General features: G+C 41.0%; 1 protein-coding gene across 3 annotated transcripts in view; it reads right to left on the bottom strand.

The window, feature by feature from the left end:
* Positions 1-8,056: 8,056 nt before the first annotated feature.
* Positions 8,057-14,967, bottom strand: part of LOC100557129 (transmembrane 9 superfamily member 2) — a 43,940-nt gene continuing 37,029 nt past the window's right edge. Inside the window, exon 17 of one of the 3 annotated variants that reach the window (XM_062963697.1) lies at positions 8,057-8,708. In XM_062963697.1, the coding sequence (XP_062819767.1) occupies positions 8,641-8,708 (68 nt within the window). In that variant the 3' untranslated portion in view covers positions 8,057-8,640. The other 2 variants (XM_062963696.1, XM_062963695.1) reach the window with 2 other exon arrangements.

Below are 14,967 nucleotides of genomic sequence, written 5' to 3'. Positions count from 1 at the left end.
ACACCTCCAAGGTTAAGTGGCTGGCATGACTGCATGGAGCGCCGTTACCTTCCCGCCAGAGTGGTACCTATTGATCTACTCACATTTGCATGTTTCCGAACTGCTACCGGTAGGTTGGCAGAAGCTGGGGCTAACAGCGAGCGCTCACTCCGCTCCCCGGATTCGAACCTGTGACCTTTCGGTCTGCAAGTTCAGCAGCTCAGTGCTTTAACACACTTCGCCATGGGAGATACATTTGCTGGCTTCGTTTGGATATGCAGAATCATGGATAAGACTGAATGGTGTATCACTCCACAAAAATTGGCAAGATGTTATAAAAACTTACAAGATAAGTGTTGGAAATGTGAAACTCATGAGGGGTCATTTTTCCATATGTGGTGGACTTGTAAAATGGCAAATAATTATTGGATAAAAATCCATGAAAAAATCCAAGAAATATTAAGAATAAAATTTCAAATGAAACCAGAATACTTCCTCCTAGGAATGCCAGACTTTGAAATGGACTTAAGCAAAGACATATTATTTAATTATTTGGTGACAGCAGCAAGAATAGTCTATGCTAAAAATTGGAAATGGAAAGAAATCCCTCAGATAGAAGACTGGATACTTAAAATATTAGATATTATGAATATGGATAATCTAACTTCACCCCGGTGGCGAAGTGTGCCGAAGCGCTGAGCTGCTGAACTTGCGGACCGAAAGGTGCAAAGGTTCAAACCCCGTTAAGTCAAGTCATGTCTGACTCTGGGGGTTGGTGCTCATGTCCATTTCTCAGCCGAAGAGCCGGCGTTGTCCATAGACACCTCCAAGGTCATGTGGCCACTGGCATGACTGCATGGAGCACCATTGCCTTCCCGCCAGAACGGTACCTATTGATCTACTCACATTTCCATGTTTTCGAACTGCTAGGTTGGCAGGAGCTGGGGCTAACAGCGGGCGCTCATTCCGCTCCCGGGATTTGAACCTGGGACCTTTCAGTCCGCAAGTTCAGCAGCTCAGCGCTTTAACATACTTCACCACCGTGGCTACCCGATGATGATAATAGCAATAATAATAATAAATAATAATAAAACTTTATTTCTACCCAGCCACCATCTCCTAAAAGAGACTTCGGGAGGCTTATAAAGCGCCCGTAATGTAACAACACATACTGTGCAATAAATACAGATAGAGTCTCATTTATCCAACATAAATGGGCCGGCAGAACATTGGATAAGCGAATATGTTGGATAATAAGGAGGGATTAAGGAAAAGCCTATTAAACATCAAATTAGGTTATGATTTTACAAATTTTGCACCAACACATCTTGTTATACAACAAATTTGACAGAAAAAGTAGTTCAATACGCAGTAATCCTATGTAGTAATTACTGTATTTACGAATTTAGCACCAAAATATCACGATGCATTGAAAACATTGACTACAAAAATGCGTTGGATAATCCAGAACGTTGGATAAGTGAATGTTGGATAAGTGAGACTCTATTGTACGTATATATATACACATATATAACTAGAATAGCATGTTACATTGAGGGCTAAAATGTCAATCTCCCCTCATTGAGATGTTTTATTTCTGTCCCTTCCGTCTTTCCCGCTTTCCTTCCTTTTATTTATATTACTTACATTGCTGCAGATGGATCTAAAAGCTCCAACACTGGAGAGAAGACTGAGAGTAGAATAGGCCGCTTATTCACAAATAAAAGAAATTGCCCGCAATTTGTCACATCCCTTTCGCTATTACCGGAACATTTGCATTTGAATGGGAGCTCTCCTTTATTTTTTTTGCCTCCGCAATCCGGCATCACCTTGATCCAGCGCTATAATCACCCTCCTGCGCTTATGAAATCACAGCGGGCCGCCATCGAAATTATGTCACACATCCAGCTTTGCGACGCCTGCCGCAGGTGAGACAGGAAGTCCCTTTTTTCCTCGCCGAGAATTAGCCGTTTTTAACAAGCTCCGCTTTAACAAAAGATATTTTCCCGGTTGTTTTGTTAAAAAAAAAGGCGATGCTGAGAATGGAGATCATCTCCAGCCTCAAGAGATCCGAGTAACGTATCCCAAATATTGAAACGATGCTCATTTCATCGTCAAAGGCAATGAAATCACTGGGTTGTTGTGAGTTTTCCGTGTTCCAGAAGAAAGAATGCTTCTGGAACATAGAAAACTCACAACAACCCAGATACTCATTTCCATAAAATCAGACCGTAGCTTTGGACATGTGGAGTGATGCACTGATAGTGCTGCATAATCCTACCCTGTTTCCCCTAAAATAAGACATCCCCAGAAAATAAGACCTAGTAGAAGTTTTGCTGAATTGCTAAATATAAGTCCTCCCCCGAAAGTAAGACCTAGCAAAGATTTTGTTTGGGAGCATGCCCACTGAACAGAACACCAGAGCATGCAGGATCGGTAAATGTACATACTAGGCATGTCCGATCGATGAAAATTGTTTCAATTCTCGTTTCTAAAGTAGGGGGCACTGGCACTTCGATATAGAAAGTATTTCCGATTTTTTCACCCAAAAATTTCGGATATTTCCAAAAATTCGTAATAATTAAAATATATTTTAAAAAATTGGGGGGAAAAATTAACGAAACATTAAGAGACAATTAGAAAATGGGCCAACAATGGTTCGAATTACATTGCTGGTTGCGCTGTGAGACAATGTCTCGGAATGTGTATCAAAAAGCGAGAACAATCCGAAATAATTCCGACATATGATTCAAAACTATTTTTGGACATGTCTAGTACATACCATAAAGTGTTGTACATGGAAATAATGGTAGTAACAAGAAATTCATGATAGGATTCACAGTTTGTCTGGTTATGCTGGTTTATGATGACAACTACTGTATATAATAAATGTTCATTTTTTTGTTCAACAATAAATGTGAATTCTTCTTCATGGAAAAATAAGACATCCCCTGAAAATAAGACCTAGAGCATCTTTGGGAACAAAAATTAATATAAGACGCTGTCTTATTTTCGGGGAAACATGGTAGTGTTGTGTGGCATTGTTGCACATCTGAATGCATCCCTTGATTTACGAAGAAATGCATGAATTTTGCGCATGAGTATCATACACATCTCATGCACATGAGAATCTCAATGCATCACAGCTTCTGCAATAGGGAACCAAATTACAGGCCTTCTATATTGAACAAAAATGCCCAATTATTTCCATGAAAGATACGATCTCAATTGGATTTTGTCCCTCCAAGTCTAGAGAAAGAGATCCAAGCTTAGGAGAAGTAGATCCACTCAGCCCAAGGGTGTATCTACATAGTAGAATGGATGCAGTTTGACAACACTTGAATTGTGATGGCTCTGTTAGATGCCAGCCAGGGCACCAGGGCCTGCAGTGTTTCAGGACTTGCACTTTGACACAGATGATGCTGAGGATCATACTAACATTTCACCCTCCACGGAGGGGCCTTTACAGCTGTAGGTGTCCAAAGATATTGGCTCTGGAGACTTACTAATTGGGGAAGATTCTTCTACTCCTCCCTCGCAGATAGAGCCAGATGTTGCTGAGACGCCTGAGAATACGGTTTTTAATCATAGAGATTTTGTAAACAGAGAGAGAAGTGCAAAACAAGGGGTCCGCCGGAGCCAGAGACTGGCAAATAGATGGGATAATGGTTAGTGTTCCCATGGGAAAGTTTTGGGAGTTTGTACTCCCTAAATTCGGAACAATCCGGAATCTGTTAAAAGTGTTTCGCTCAGTAGACTTTCTTGCGGTGTCAACGTTGCTTTCTTGGAAAGAGGTTTTCTCCTTCTCCAGCTCTTGTTTGTTTCCAAGCCAAGTTTTTTCCAGTTCCAGTTGGACCATGTTGTGCCGCGACTCTCGAGTAAACTTTGACTTACTTCAGTTGTTTTCCTTGTTCCTGTTTCAAGTTTGCCTCAGTCTGGACAACCTTGCTGCCTTGATTGCTACGAAGTATTTCCAGTGGATTGAACTCTGTTTCTGCCAGCCTTGTTTCTCTGTTTCAACTCATGGACATTTTGATTTCTTTGGAGAGCTATCGAGTTCTCATTGTGGATTACAATATCGGACCTTTTTCTTTACCCATTTGCAACCACCATTGACTTTCAAAAAAGAACTATTCCTTACTCAGACTCTATACCTAACTTCCTTTGGATTTATAATTGCTTTAATAAAGATATAGTGTGTTATATTGGCTCTTGTCTGGTTTTCGAGTGCTCATGCTGCCTTGGGGTGCAACAGGCTCAATGTTATGGAATTATGGGAGTTGCAGTTTGGCAAGGTCCCTCCCAACACTTTGGCAGAGAAGGCTAAAACTAATTCCCGTGATTCTGTCGCATTGAGCATAGCAATCCAAGTGATGTCGAAACCGTGTTCATTCTACTGTGTATTTTCGCCTTAAATTCTCTCCAACATAAAACCAAGTCCGACCCGATTCCTTAAGATGCAAAGTGATCACAAATCCTAAAGGAGCCAAACTTTGGTGAAATTCTTCTACCTGTCATTAGCTTGGCTCAAATTGATCGACCAAGTGTTGTTATGGGATGTATGCAGGCCAAGAAGTTGTTAGCTAGTGGCTTTGAATGAGTGATGTCACGTCTGTTCCAGATAGAAGTCTGAATGAAAGCTGTGCAAGGGGTTGGATCCCATCCATTCAAAGGTTCAGCGCCTTTAAAGTTTAAACTAAAATTTGGGCAAATCCAACATTTCATGGACTTGGAAAGAAATAGCTGCCTCTAAATAGCAAAGGATTTCGTAGGGATAAGGAGTGTGGAAATTGGACAGAGTTTCTGCATGGATCCGTACTACTTTTAGGGCTTAAGGAAGTTCCTTTTTGGGATTACAATGCCAAGCCTATCCCAAACCCAATAGGTTCAGGAGTATGGACTAAAACATGGAGCTGTTCACTGCTGCTAATGGGAACTTTTAAGAACCAGATAAAAATGTCAAAATCATCTATATATGGCTAGTTTGGTTGGCAATAACATCCACGGCAATGTGGTGGAAAATTCACTTGTTTCCCACCAAGAACTGTTCAAGGTGCTGGATCTATTTAAAGGTTAGGTTTCAGCACCTCGGAGAGCTCTTTCAATGGGTTGTTGTATGTTTTCCGGGCGGTCTGGCCATGTTCCAGAAGTATTCTCTCCTGACGTTTTGCCCACATCTATGGCAGGCGTCCTCAGAGGTTGTGAGGTTGCTTTTTCAATGCTTAAAAGCCCACCTTCATCACGCTTTTGGGATCAGCATTTCCAGTCCTGCTTCCCTCAGCTTCCATGTCGTGGTATTTGATTCTCGGTGGAAAGTGTGGCTTCTATCACTTTTCCTGGCCACAAAGGAGGCATTGGTCCACTTGCCCTTCCTGGGTCTGCCTCCTTTAGCTTGAAAACACTGCCACTTTGAATCGAGTGGGGAAAATTGACTCTTTTTCTTGTACCAAATTGTCCAGAAACTTAACCTTTGGGATTCTTTTACAAAGGCAAATTTTTCCTCTTCCGCAATTGGCACCAGAGGCAAAGCTGCTGTGTATTTTACCTATTTGCTTGGGTGCCCTTGGGTGACAGTGACACTCACGATTTCTGAGAACACATTACTATTAAATGGCTACTTTCGCTCCAAGACTGTCATTTTCTGCAATTTAACTGTAAGGCGAGCTTCACAAAAGACCTTACCATTTCAACGAGAGCCTTCTTTGCTCCGTGCGTTTTATTTTCCCGATAGCTGGCGCTCAAAAGAAATAAGAAGTGTAAACATATATATACAATCTCTGACCAGTAGTGTCCAGGCATTTCGACAAGGGCTCCAAACCCTTTGTATATATTATGATGTCTGTCGAAAAACAGCACAAGAGGGTGAAGCAAACAAAAACACAAAAATAAGGCCAGCTTGTATGACTGATTAATCTGGCTTTTTATGGCAAGCAAAAATCACCCAGAGGCCCTTGGGGCCACTAGGGCTATAAATCTGGGTTTCCAATGCCACAAGTCAGACCTGGAAGTGTTTTTCCTCTGGTAGCAAACAGACAATGAATTATCTTGGCTACTACAGATGTTCATGTCAACTGTAATGCCGCAACTCAGGAAGGAAAGCAGTGTGTTCTAGTTGCAAAACATGGAAGGGTTTCAAATGGTGGCATCTTTCGGCTGCCTGGAAAGTGGAGGGAGCGGATGTTCGCCCAACTGAGATGGATGGACTACACGCCAACTCTGTTCACAGCCATTTCCTATATAGCTGGGAACAGCTACATCTGTGGCATCCAACACTTGGCATGGTGCTGTTGTATCCCAGCCACAGGCTGGCCAGATTCAGGATGAAGATGAAGGGGATTCTGGTTTTGGGATTCAAGAACAGTCTGAGGATGAAGCCAGCTCAGAGATGCAGTTTCAGTTTGAGCAGGATGAACTGCTGACCCCAGGAGAGATAGATAACAGTCAGGCTGACATTCTTCCCTTGAGAAATGATGAGGGAGAAACTTCAGCTTTGGAAAATAATGAGGGAGACGGTTTAGCTCCAGGCCAGGTGCAAGATAACGGTAGCACAAGCAATGAGTTATCCAGAGAGGACCGTTTGTCTTGGATGGGTTCCCAGTTTCATAGAAGTGAGCGTTTAGCGCGCAAACGGGAGTCTAGCTGTGGGAAAAGGAACGCCTTTCTGAGTTGTTATTAAAGTGTGCTTTTGCAGATCACTCTTTGTCAGAGCAATTCATCGCTTCATCTATGTGGATGTTTTCCTTGCCAGTGTTCTTGGATTCTTGGGCCTTGTTCTTTGGACTCTATGGACTATTATCTTGCCTTGTGAATTATTGCTCTTGCCATGCTCTTTGAACTTATGGACTTTGCATTTTAGATTATTGGACATTTCTTTACCTTGTGATCTTATTGAACTTATTGACTCTTTCACTACAACTTTGAGCTACCTTGATTGCTTACTTGATTTATATCCTGCTTTGCTTAATAAAAACCTCAAAAGACTACCTGTGTGTCTGACTGGGTATCTATAGAAAGGTGAACTTAGCCTGAGGTGCGACAGGTGCAATTTTCCACTTAATATGGATCACTCGTCTCTCCACTTGACTTTTGCGGATTTGATGATTTACAGATTTCATTAAACATGTGACAACTATATCTAGGGATCTCTAGGTTTTCCAGTATGACTTTAGGATCAACTTCCTTCAGCCATGATGGAGGACCTAGAGATTTCTAGAGAACTGGAGGACTATCTAGGTCTTCCAATACGATTCTACGAACATTTTCCAGTGGAAGTTGACCAATAGAGTCATGTTGGAAGACCTAGAAATTCCTAGAGACATGTCCTCCGTGATTAAAAAAAAATAGCACAGTTTTTACTTTCACAGGAGTCCTGTATCCCTAACCCCAGTGGATGTGGAGGCCTGAGTAGTATTCTTTACACACGAATGGAAACCAAAATGGTGAAAACAGGTACTACAATGTGTTGTCGAAGGCTTTCATAGCCGGGATCACAGGGTTGTTGTATGTCTTTCGGGTTGTGTGGCCATATTCCAGAAGTATTATCTCCTGACGTTTCGCCCACATTTATGGCAGGCATCCTCAGAGGTTGTGAGGTATGCCTGCCATAGATGTGGGCGAAACGTCAGGAGATAATACTTCTGGAACATGGCCACACAGCCCAAAAGACATACAACAACCCCACAGGTACTACAGTTTCCAAACAGCAATTGAGAACCAGAGGGGAATAAAAAAAAAGGGTCAATGAGACCATAAAGTAATATTGCAAAAAGAACTTCTGAACTTGCACAAACATGTTCAGAAAATCAACTTAAGTATCTAGTTTGGACAAAACCAGATAGCAAATGTGCCTTCTGGAACAAAACATACAGAAACGGGCAATTTTTGTTCGAGAGATAGCAAAATAGTCAAGAGACTTTTCATGGCCTTTTGTTTTGGTCTGATAATAAACCATGTTTGATGAATCTGTCACTAAAGCTTTGTATTTACATAATTTAACGGACAGGCAAACCGTTCAAATCTTAGTGTATTTGGGAACAGCAACCAAACTCCAGGCAACAGACACAGCCACACAAACAAACCTGCTGAAATTGTAGTTTTATTTAAAACAAAGTTGATGGAAGTTTTCCTTCCCCAGAAGTCTGCGCTCAACATTAAATGCTTGTACATTTGTCAAAGGTAACCACCTACCTGCAAAGGAGAAGTAGAAGGTTATGCAGAGTTGGACTTATTTTTAAAAGTTTTTTCAAAAGGTCACCTTCTCTTTTTGACACAAGATTTCATCAGACCAATCCCCATGACAGAATCACCAAGTAATGGTCGAGAGGGAAAAGTCAGAAGGAAGGTTTCAGCAAGTGAGGAAAGGGGACTGTAATGCTCATGTCTGTGCTGTTGAACCGGTTTTATTCTCTCAGCTTCAAATAATAAAGCAAAACAAAAACAAATGAAGGTGGTGTTTGCAAAAAGCACTTCAAGTCAAGTTCTTCGTCGCTGTCCACGTTCCACAGGCCCTGCTCCCTTTGAAGCCTGCCTTATGCCACCAAGATTTAACATTGATCCTTGGTTTATGATTAAAAATATATATTCATATATATATATATATATATTTATATATATCTTCCAGCAACCGAAGGGAGATATGTTCATGAGCAACAAGAACAGCCTTCAGTCCACTTTCACAACGCTGTATATTTTGCTAACAAACCAGAAGCAAGCGAAGAATCCGATCGTCCCTAAATGATGAGAAAAAGATGCAAAATAAGAGATATTAGAAGAAGAGCAGCATGATGTGTTGTCAAAGGCTTTCATGGCCGGAATCACTGGGTTGCTGTGAGTTTTCTGAGCCATATGGCCATGTTCCAGAAGAAGAATGCTTCTGGAACATGGCCATATAGCCCGGAAAACTTACAGCAACCCAGAGCAGCACATGCTTGAGTAGGTTCTCCAAAACAAAGCATCTGTGTGTCAGAGCCTGGAAAACCTAATTTTTCTCAAATTTCTACTTTATGTGAGTCAGGCCAGCAGGCAACAGTACTTTTTTCCCATTTGAAGGCATGCACACAGGGTATAACCTTTGTGCCATATATATGTATCACTGAAAAACATGAAGAGGGGACAATACAGTGAGTTTCATCACAGTCTTGGAGAAGTAGAGGATCTTTTCCTTTTTCCTGTGCAACCACTCCTCCCAGCAATTTTTAAAACCATGTTTTGAAAGGAAACCTGGCATTCTTTAGAAGCTTACCAAGGAATCCTCAATGAGAAGATTAGCAACCGACAGACAAGCCTACTATTAATCTCCTGCAACGAAGGCACACTCAGCCAACTGCTATTGCTATGGAAGGTCTCTGGGTTTGTTTTCCATTTTGCAACGCAGATGTCAAATGTCCCTTTCCTCCACTCCAATGTATTTATTTCATTTAGGCTAGCCTGTCACGGATCGACATGCCTACTCACGCTGTCTGATTTGAAGTATGCTGACATCAGAGCTATGGGGTTGGTTGGACGAATATTTGATTGACCTCGTAACACGGTCTTCTCCTCTACTCAAAAAACACCAGAGTCACTAACATGACTTCCAATTCTAATGATTGGTTGACAAAACAATTCTCAAATAGTAAAAAATATAACCAAGAGAAGATCAGGTTGTGGAGGCAAAGCTTTTGCTCAGTTTGCCTGCTTTCTCCCTTCTCCAGCTCTGAGATGGCCAACCTCACAAAGTCTCTGTGGAAATGGTGGACAGGCTCTCTTTGAAGCTTTTTCCTTCCTCTCTCCCTCTTTTCCCTTCATATACCTATCATATTTCTTTCCCACAAATGGACACTTCACCTAGTAACGGATGATCCTTCCCCTAACAGCCAATCCAGTGACATCACAGAGGGCCACTTCACCTAGCAACAGCCTTTGTGATATAATAATAATAATAATAATAATAATAATAATAATAATAATAATATTCGTATCCTGCCTCCATCTCCCCTGGCTCACGAATAGGACACTGAAGAAGGAGACAGAAGGCCTGATCCTTGCAGGCCAGGAGCAAGCCATCAGGACAAAGGCAATTAAGGCCAAGATCAAAAAATCAGCTGATGACCCAAAATGCAGACTGCGCAAGGAAACCGACGAAACCATTGATCATATCCTCAGCTGCTGTAAGAAAATTGCACACACAGACTACAAACAAAGGCACAACTACGTGGCCCAAATGATTCACTGGAACTTATGCCTCAAGTACCACCTCCCAGCAGCAAAGAACTGGTGGGATCACAAACCTGCAAAAGTCTTGGAAAATGAGCACGCAAAGATACTGTGGGACTTCCGAATCCAGTGACAAAGTTCTGGAACACAACACACCAGACATCACAGTTGTGGAAAAGAAAAAGGTTTGGATCATTGAAGTTGCCATCCCAGGTGACAGTCGCATTGACGAAAAACAACAGGAAAAACTCAGCCGCTATCAGGACCTCAAGATTGAACTGCAAAGACTCTGGCAGAAACCAGTGCAGGTGGTCCCGGTGGTGATCGGCACATTGGGTGCCGTGTCAAAAGATCTCAGCCGGCATTTGGAAACAATAGACATTGACAAAATTACGATCTGCCAACTGCAAAAGGCCACCCTACTGGGATCTGCACACATCATTCGAAAATACATCACACAGTCCTAGACACTTGGGAAGTGTTCGACTTGTGATTTTGTGATACAAAATCCAGCATATCTATCTTGTTTGCTGTGTCATAAAATAATAATAATAATAATAATAATAATAATAATAATAATAATAATAATAGTATCCTGCCTCCATCTCCCCCGAAGGGGACTCGGAGCGGCTCACAGTAATATCAAATACAAAACAATAACAATGTACAATACAGCAACAAACAATGACACGCACCAGTAGTAGCATTTACACATTAACTAGGGAAAAAATACTTATTAAAAACATAGAATTAAAAAGAGTGAGGCTGTAGTAGTAGATCAGCAAAATGCACACTATAAGTTGTGAATTCAAAACATAGATAAAGTGCTACAAATTCGTTTTAGGTCAATTTGGGATCAGAGGAGCCCTGAGCCAATGTCAAGTAACCAAGAGAAGTGCGACCAATATAAAAGGTCAAGGAATATAATTATGATTATGATGGGGATGGGCGATCTTAACCAAAGGCCTGGGTGAAAAGCCAAGTTTTCAGGCTGTTCCGAAACGGCATCAAGGTGGGGTCTTGTCTAATCTCCCTAGGGAGCGAGTTAGTTACTGTATATACTCGAGTATAAGCCTAGTTTTTCAGCCCTTTTTTAAGACTGAAAAAGCCCCCCTTGGCTTATACTCAGGTGAGGGTCCTGGTTGGCTTATATTTGGGTCAGCTTATACTCGAGAATATATGGTACATTTATTATTTTTCTCTATTATTATTGGTATTATTACATTTATTTTACTCTATTTTTATTATTATTAATACATTTATTATTTCACTCTGATCTTATTATTATTATTGCATGTATTATTTTACTCTATTTATTATTACTTGTATTATTTTCCTGTATTTATTATTATTATTAGGTGTATTATTTTAATCTATTATTATTAAAAGGCTACATAAGCACATTTACAGTGAAGAAGATGAATATAATGATTGGATCAGAGTCCGACAGTCTTATCTTAAATTTGAGCTTTATGTGTACTAGCTGTGCCCGGCCACGCGTTGCTGTGGAGTTGTCTGGTGGTGTCTGTATTTTATAGGTAGTGTGGAAGAGGCCTAAGTGAGGCCTAACTCTGCCTGTCCCCTGGGCTGAGTGGGTTGCTAGGAGATCAAGTGGGCAGAGCTTAGCCTTCTAACTGGCAGCAATTGGATAAAAACAATTATTCCTCTCCCTCTAATTAGGACTTTATTTTTCTTTTTGTTGTATCAACCTAGAGGCGTGGATGAGGGGTTGTGTTGTCAATTTTTGAGGTTGTGGGGTGTTTAGTTTTGTTGTTTTGTAGGTCGCCAGGATTCCATCACTCTTTTATATATATATAGATTCAAAAACATTGAACCTACTGATGCCTCAATTAATGTAATTTTATTGGTATCTATTTTTATTTCTGAAATTTCCCACCCTCGGCTTATACTGGAGTCAATGTTTTCCCAGGTTTTTTGTGGTAAAAAAAACAACTTATATTCAGGTCGGCTTATATTAGAGTATATACGGTATATAGACAGACCGACTTCCAGTTTGTACACATAGAGAAGAAAGACGGTCTCCAAATGGATTCCTTACTGTTTTCCACCCAAGAGAAGTACAACCAAGTCAATGGGACTATTGTGCTTCTATACACATCCCTAGAAGATAGGCTGGGTTAGACAACACAAACAAAACAGGTCTCCTGTGCAAGGAAAAAGAGACAGGGAACTTTAATAATATTATATGCTATTTGGACATATTTTCTTTGTACATAGACCATCTTGTGTTTGTGTATATACTTTACAAGTATTCTGGGATTTTGTATCATAGGGAATCTCTTGTGTTTTCCCCTCCCATCGCCATACACCTTGGCCGAGATCTTCTCTTTTTTCCCTCCCACAGTCCGCTATTATGTGCCGCAGATTACCCTCTGCCTCTGGGTTTGCCGTTCTCATCCTCTCAAACAGTGGGGGACAGCAGATCTGCCGCGCTCGATAGGAGATCATACGCCGCCGGTCACAAAAGGAATTTTAATTCCTTTACGGGCTTGACATCTCAAAGTCTTTCCATCCTGCAGCCGGTTCCCACTCCTTTGTGTGGGGCTCCTATCTGGCCCTGGGTCGACCCCCGTGGCCTCCGGAGCCTTCCTTGAGGAATCCTCACTTCCTATTTCCCAAGGATCCTACTTAGGTTTCCCATAGGTTTCTTCCTCTTCCAAAAAGAGGGGGCTTTCGATGCCTAGAAACTTGGGACCAGATTTGACAGCGTGAACAACACACTGTGGATTCCTAGGCTGCTGCCAAATCTCTAAAATAACTGAGACCACTGCATTTTTTTTCCATTTCATAGCATTTTTTTCCATTCACAGATGATTGGCACAATATATTCCCTTCAACTAAGGTTTTGGGAAAAGGTAAAACAAAAAGTGCTATGCTGTAGAACAGGGGTCCCCAAACTAAGGCCCGGGGGCCGGATGTGGCCCTCCAAGGCCATTTACCTGGCCCCCGCCCTCAGTTTTAGACTTAGGCTCATCCAAAGTCTGAAATGACTTGAAGGCACAACAACAACAATCCTATTTGATTATCTCATTGGTCAGACGCAGGCCCACACTTCCCACTGAAATCCTGATAAGTTTACAGTATGTTGGTTAAAATTATTTTTATTTTTAAATATTGTATTGTTCTTTCATTTACTAATATTGTAAATGAAATATTGTAAATGAATGATATGGTAATAATATAATATATTGTGTATACATATAATATTGATAATAATATTATAATGTAATACAATATAATATTTATTTATTACAGTATTTCTACCCCGCCCTTCTCACCCAATAGGGGACTCAGGGCGGCTAATAATAATAATAATAATAATAATAATAATAATAATAATACAATATAATAATATTGTATAATATAATAATATTAATTATATATTATATATTAAATGTAATATTACTAATAATATTACGGTATAATGGTATAGTATAATATAGTAATATATAATGCTAATATTGTGCTATGCTAATAATATAATATATTGTATGTGCATACAACTTGTAAGCGTCTCTGAGTCCCCTTCGGGGTGAGAGAGGGTGGGGTATAAATATAGTAAATAAATAAATAATTGTTGCTGGGGTGTTTTTTTTTTGGTTTTTTTTTTTTTTGCACTACAAATAAGACATGTGCAGTGAGCATAGCGATTTGTTCATTTTTTTCCAAATGATAATTCGGCCCCTCAACAATCTGAGGGACCATGAATTGGCCCTCCACTTAAAAGGTTTGAGGACCCTTGCTGTAGGAGGAGGAAGGCAGGCGGAAAACAAGAGCACGAATCAAGCTCATCTGGGATGATATATACTTGTCTGTCCCTTCACATTTTGTTTGAGAATGAGAACTGCTGCCTCTAAAAGTTTCAGGGAGCACTGATTCTCCTTTACAGCAAGGTGTGTCCATCACAGCACTTTGGTATAACAACAAATTCTATTTTTTCCCCTAAAGTAAAAGTGTAAAGGAGCCTCCGGTGGCTCAGTGTGTTAAAGCACTCAGCTGCTGAACTTACGGACCGAAAGGTCCTAAGTTCAAATCCCGGGAGCGGAGTGAGCGCCCGCTGTTAGCTCCAGCTTCTGCCAACCTAGCAATTCGAAAACATGCCAATGTGAGTAGATCAATAGGTACCGTTCCGGCGGGAAGGTAATAGCACTCCATGCAGTCATGCCGGCCACATGACCTTGGAGGTGTCTACGGACAACGCCGGCTCTTCGGCTTAGAAATGGAGATGAGCACCAACCCCCAGGGTCGGACACGACTGGACTTAACATTAGGGGAAACCTTTACCTTTACTAAAAGTGTAAAAGGCAAATGTTTCCCCTTGACATTAAGTCTAGTCATGTCTGACTCTGGGGGGTGGTTCTCATCTCTATTTCCAAGCTGAAGAGCCGGTGTTATTCGAAGAAATCTCCAAGATCGTGACAGTATGGAGCGCCGTTACCGTCCCACCAAGGCAGTACCTATTGATCTACTCACATTTGCATGTTTTCAAACTGCTAGTTTGGCAGAAACTGGAGCTCACCCCTTCCACGGATTCGAATCACTGACCTTCCAATCAGTAAGTTCTGCAGTTTAGTGGTTTAACACACTGTGTCACCACAGCCCTAAGTAAGTGTAGTTTTTAACAAACTGGAGTGACATTCTGGTTATTTCTGGGTTCATACAAAAGGGATGAAACCCAACCAAAAAGAGCAATCGAGCTTGAACGATACAGAAAGATGTGGTACATAACGTCTCAAATATAATTCTATATTTGCGTACGTTCTTAATACAGAC

Source organism: Anolis carolinensis, unplaced genomic scaffold (genome assembly GCF_035594765.1).
Source record: "Anolis carolinensis isolate JA03-04 unplaced genomic scaffold, rAnoCar3.1.pri scaffold_12, whole genome shotgun sequence".
Lineage (NCBI taxonomy): Eukaryota > Metazoa > Chordata > Lepidosauria > Squamata > Dactyloidae > Anolis > Anolis carolinensis.
The sequence above is the reverse complement of the archived record's forward strand: the minus strand, read 5'-3'. Positions and strand labels throughout refer to the sequence as shown.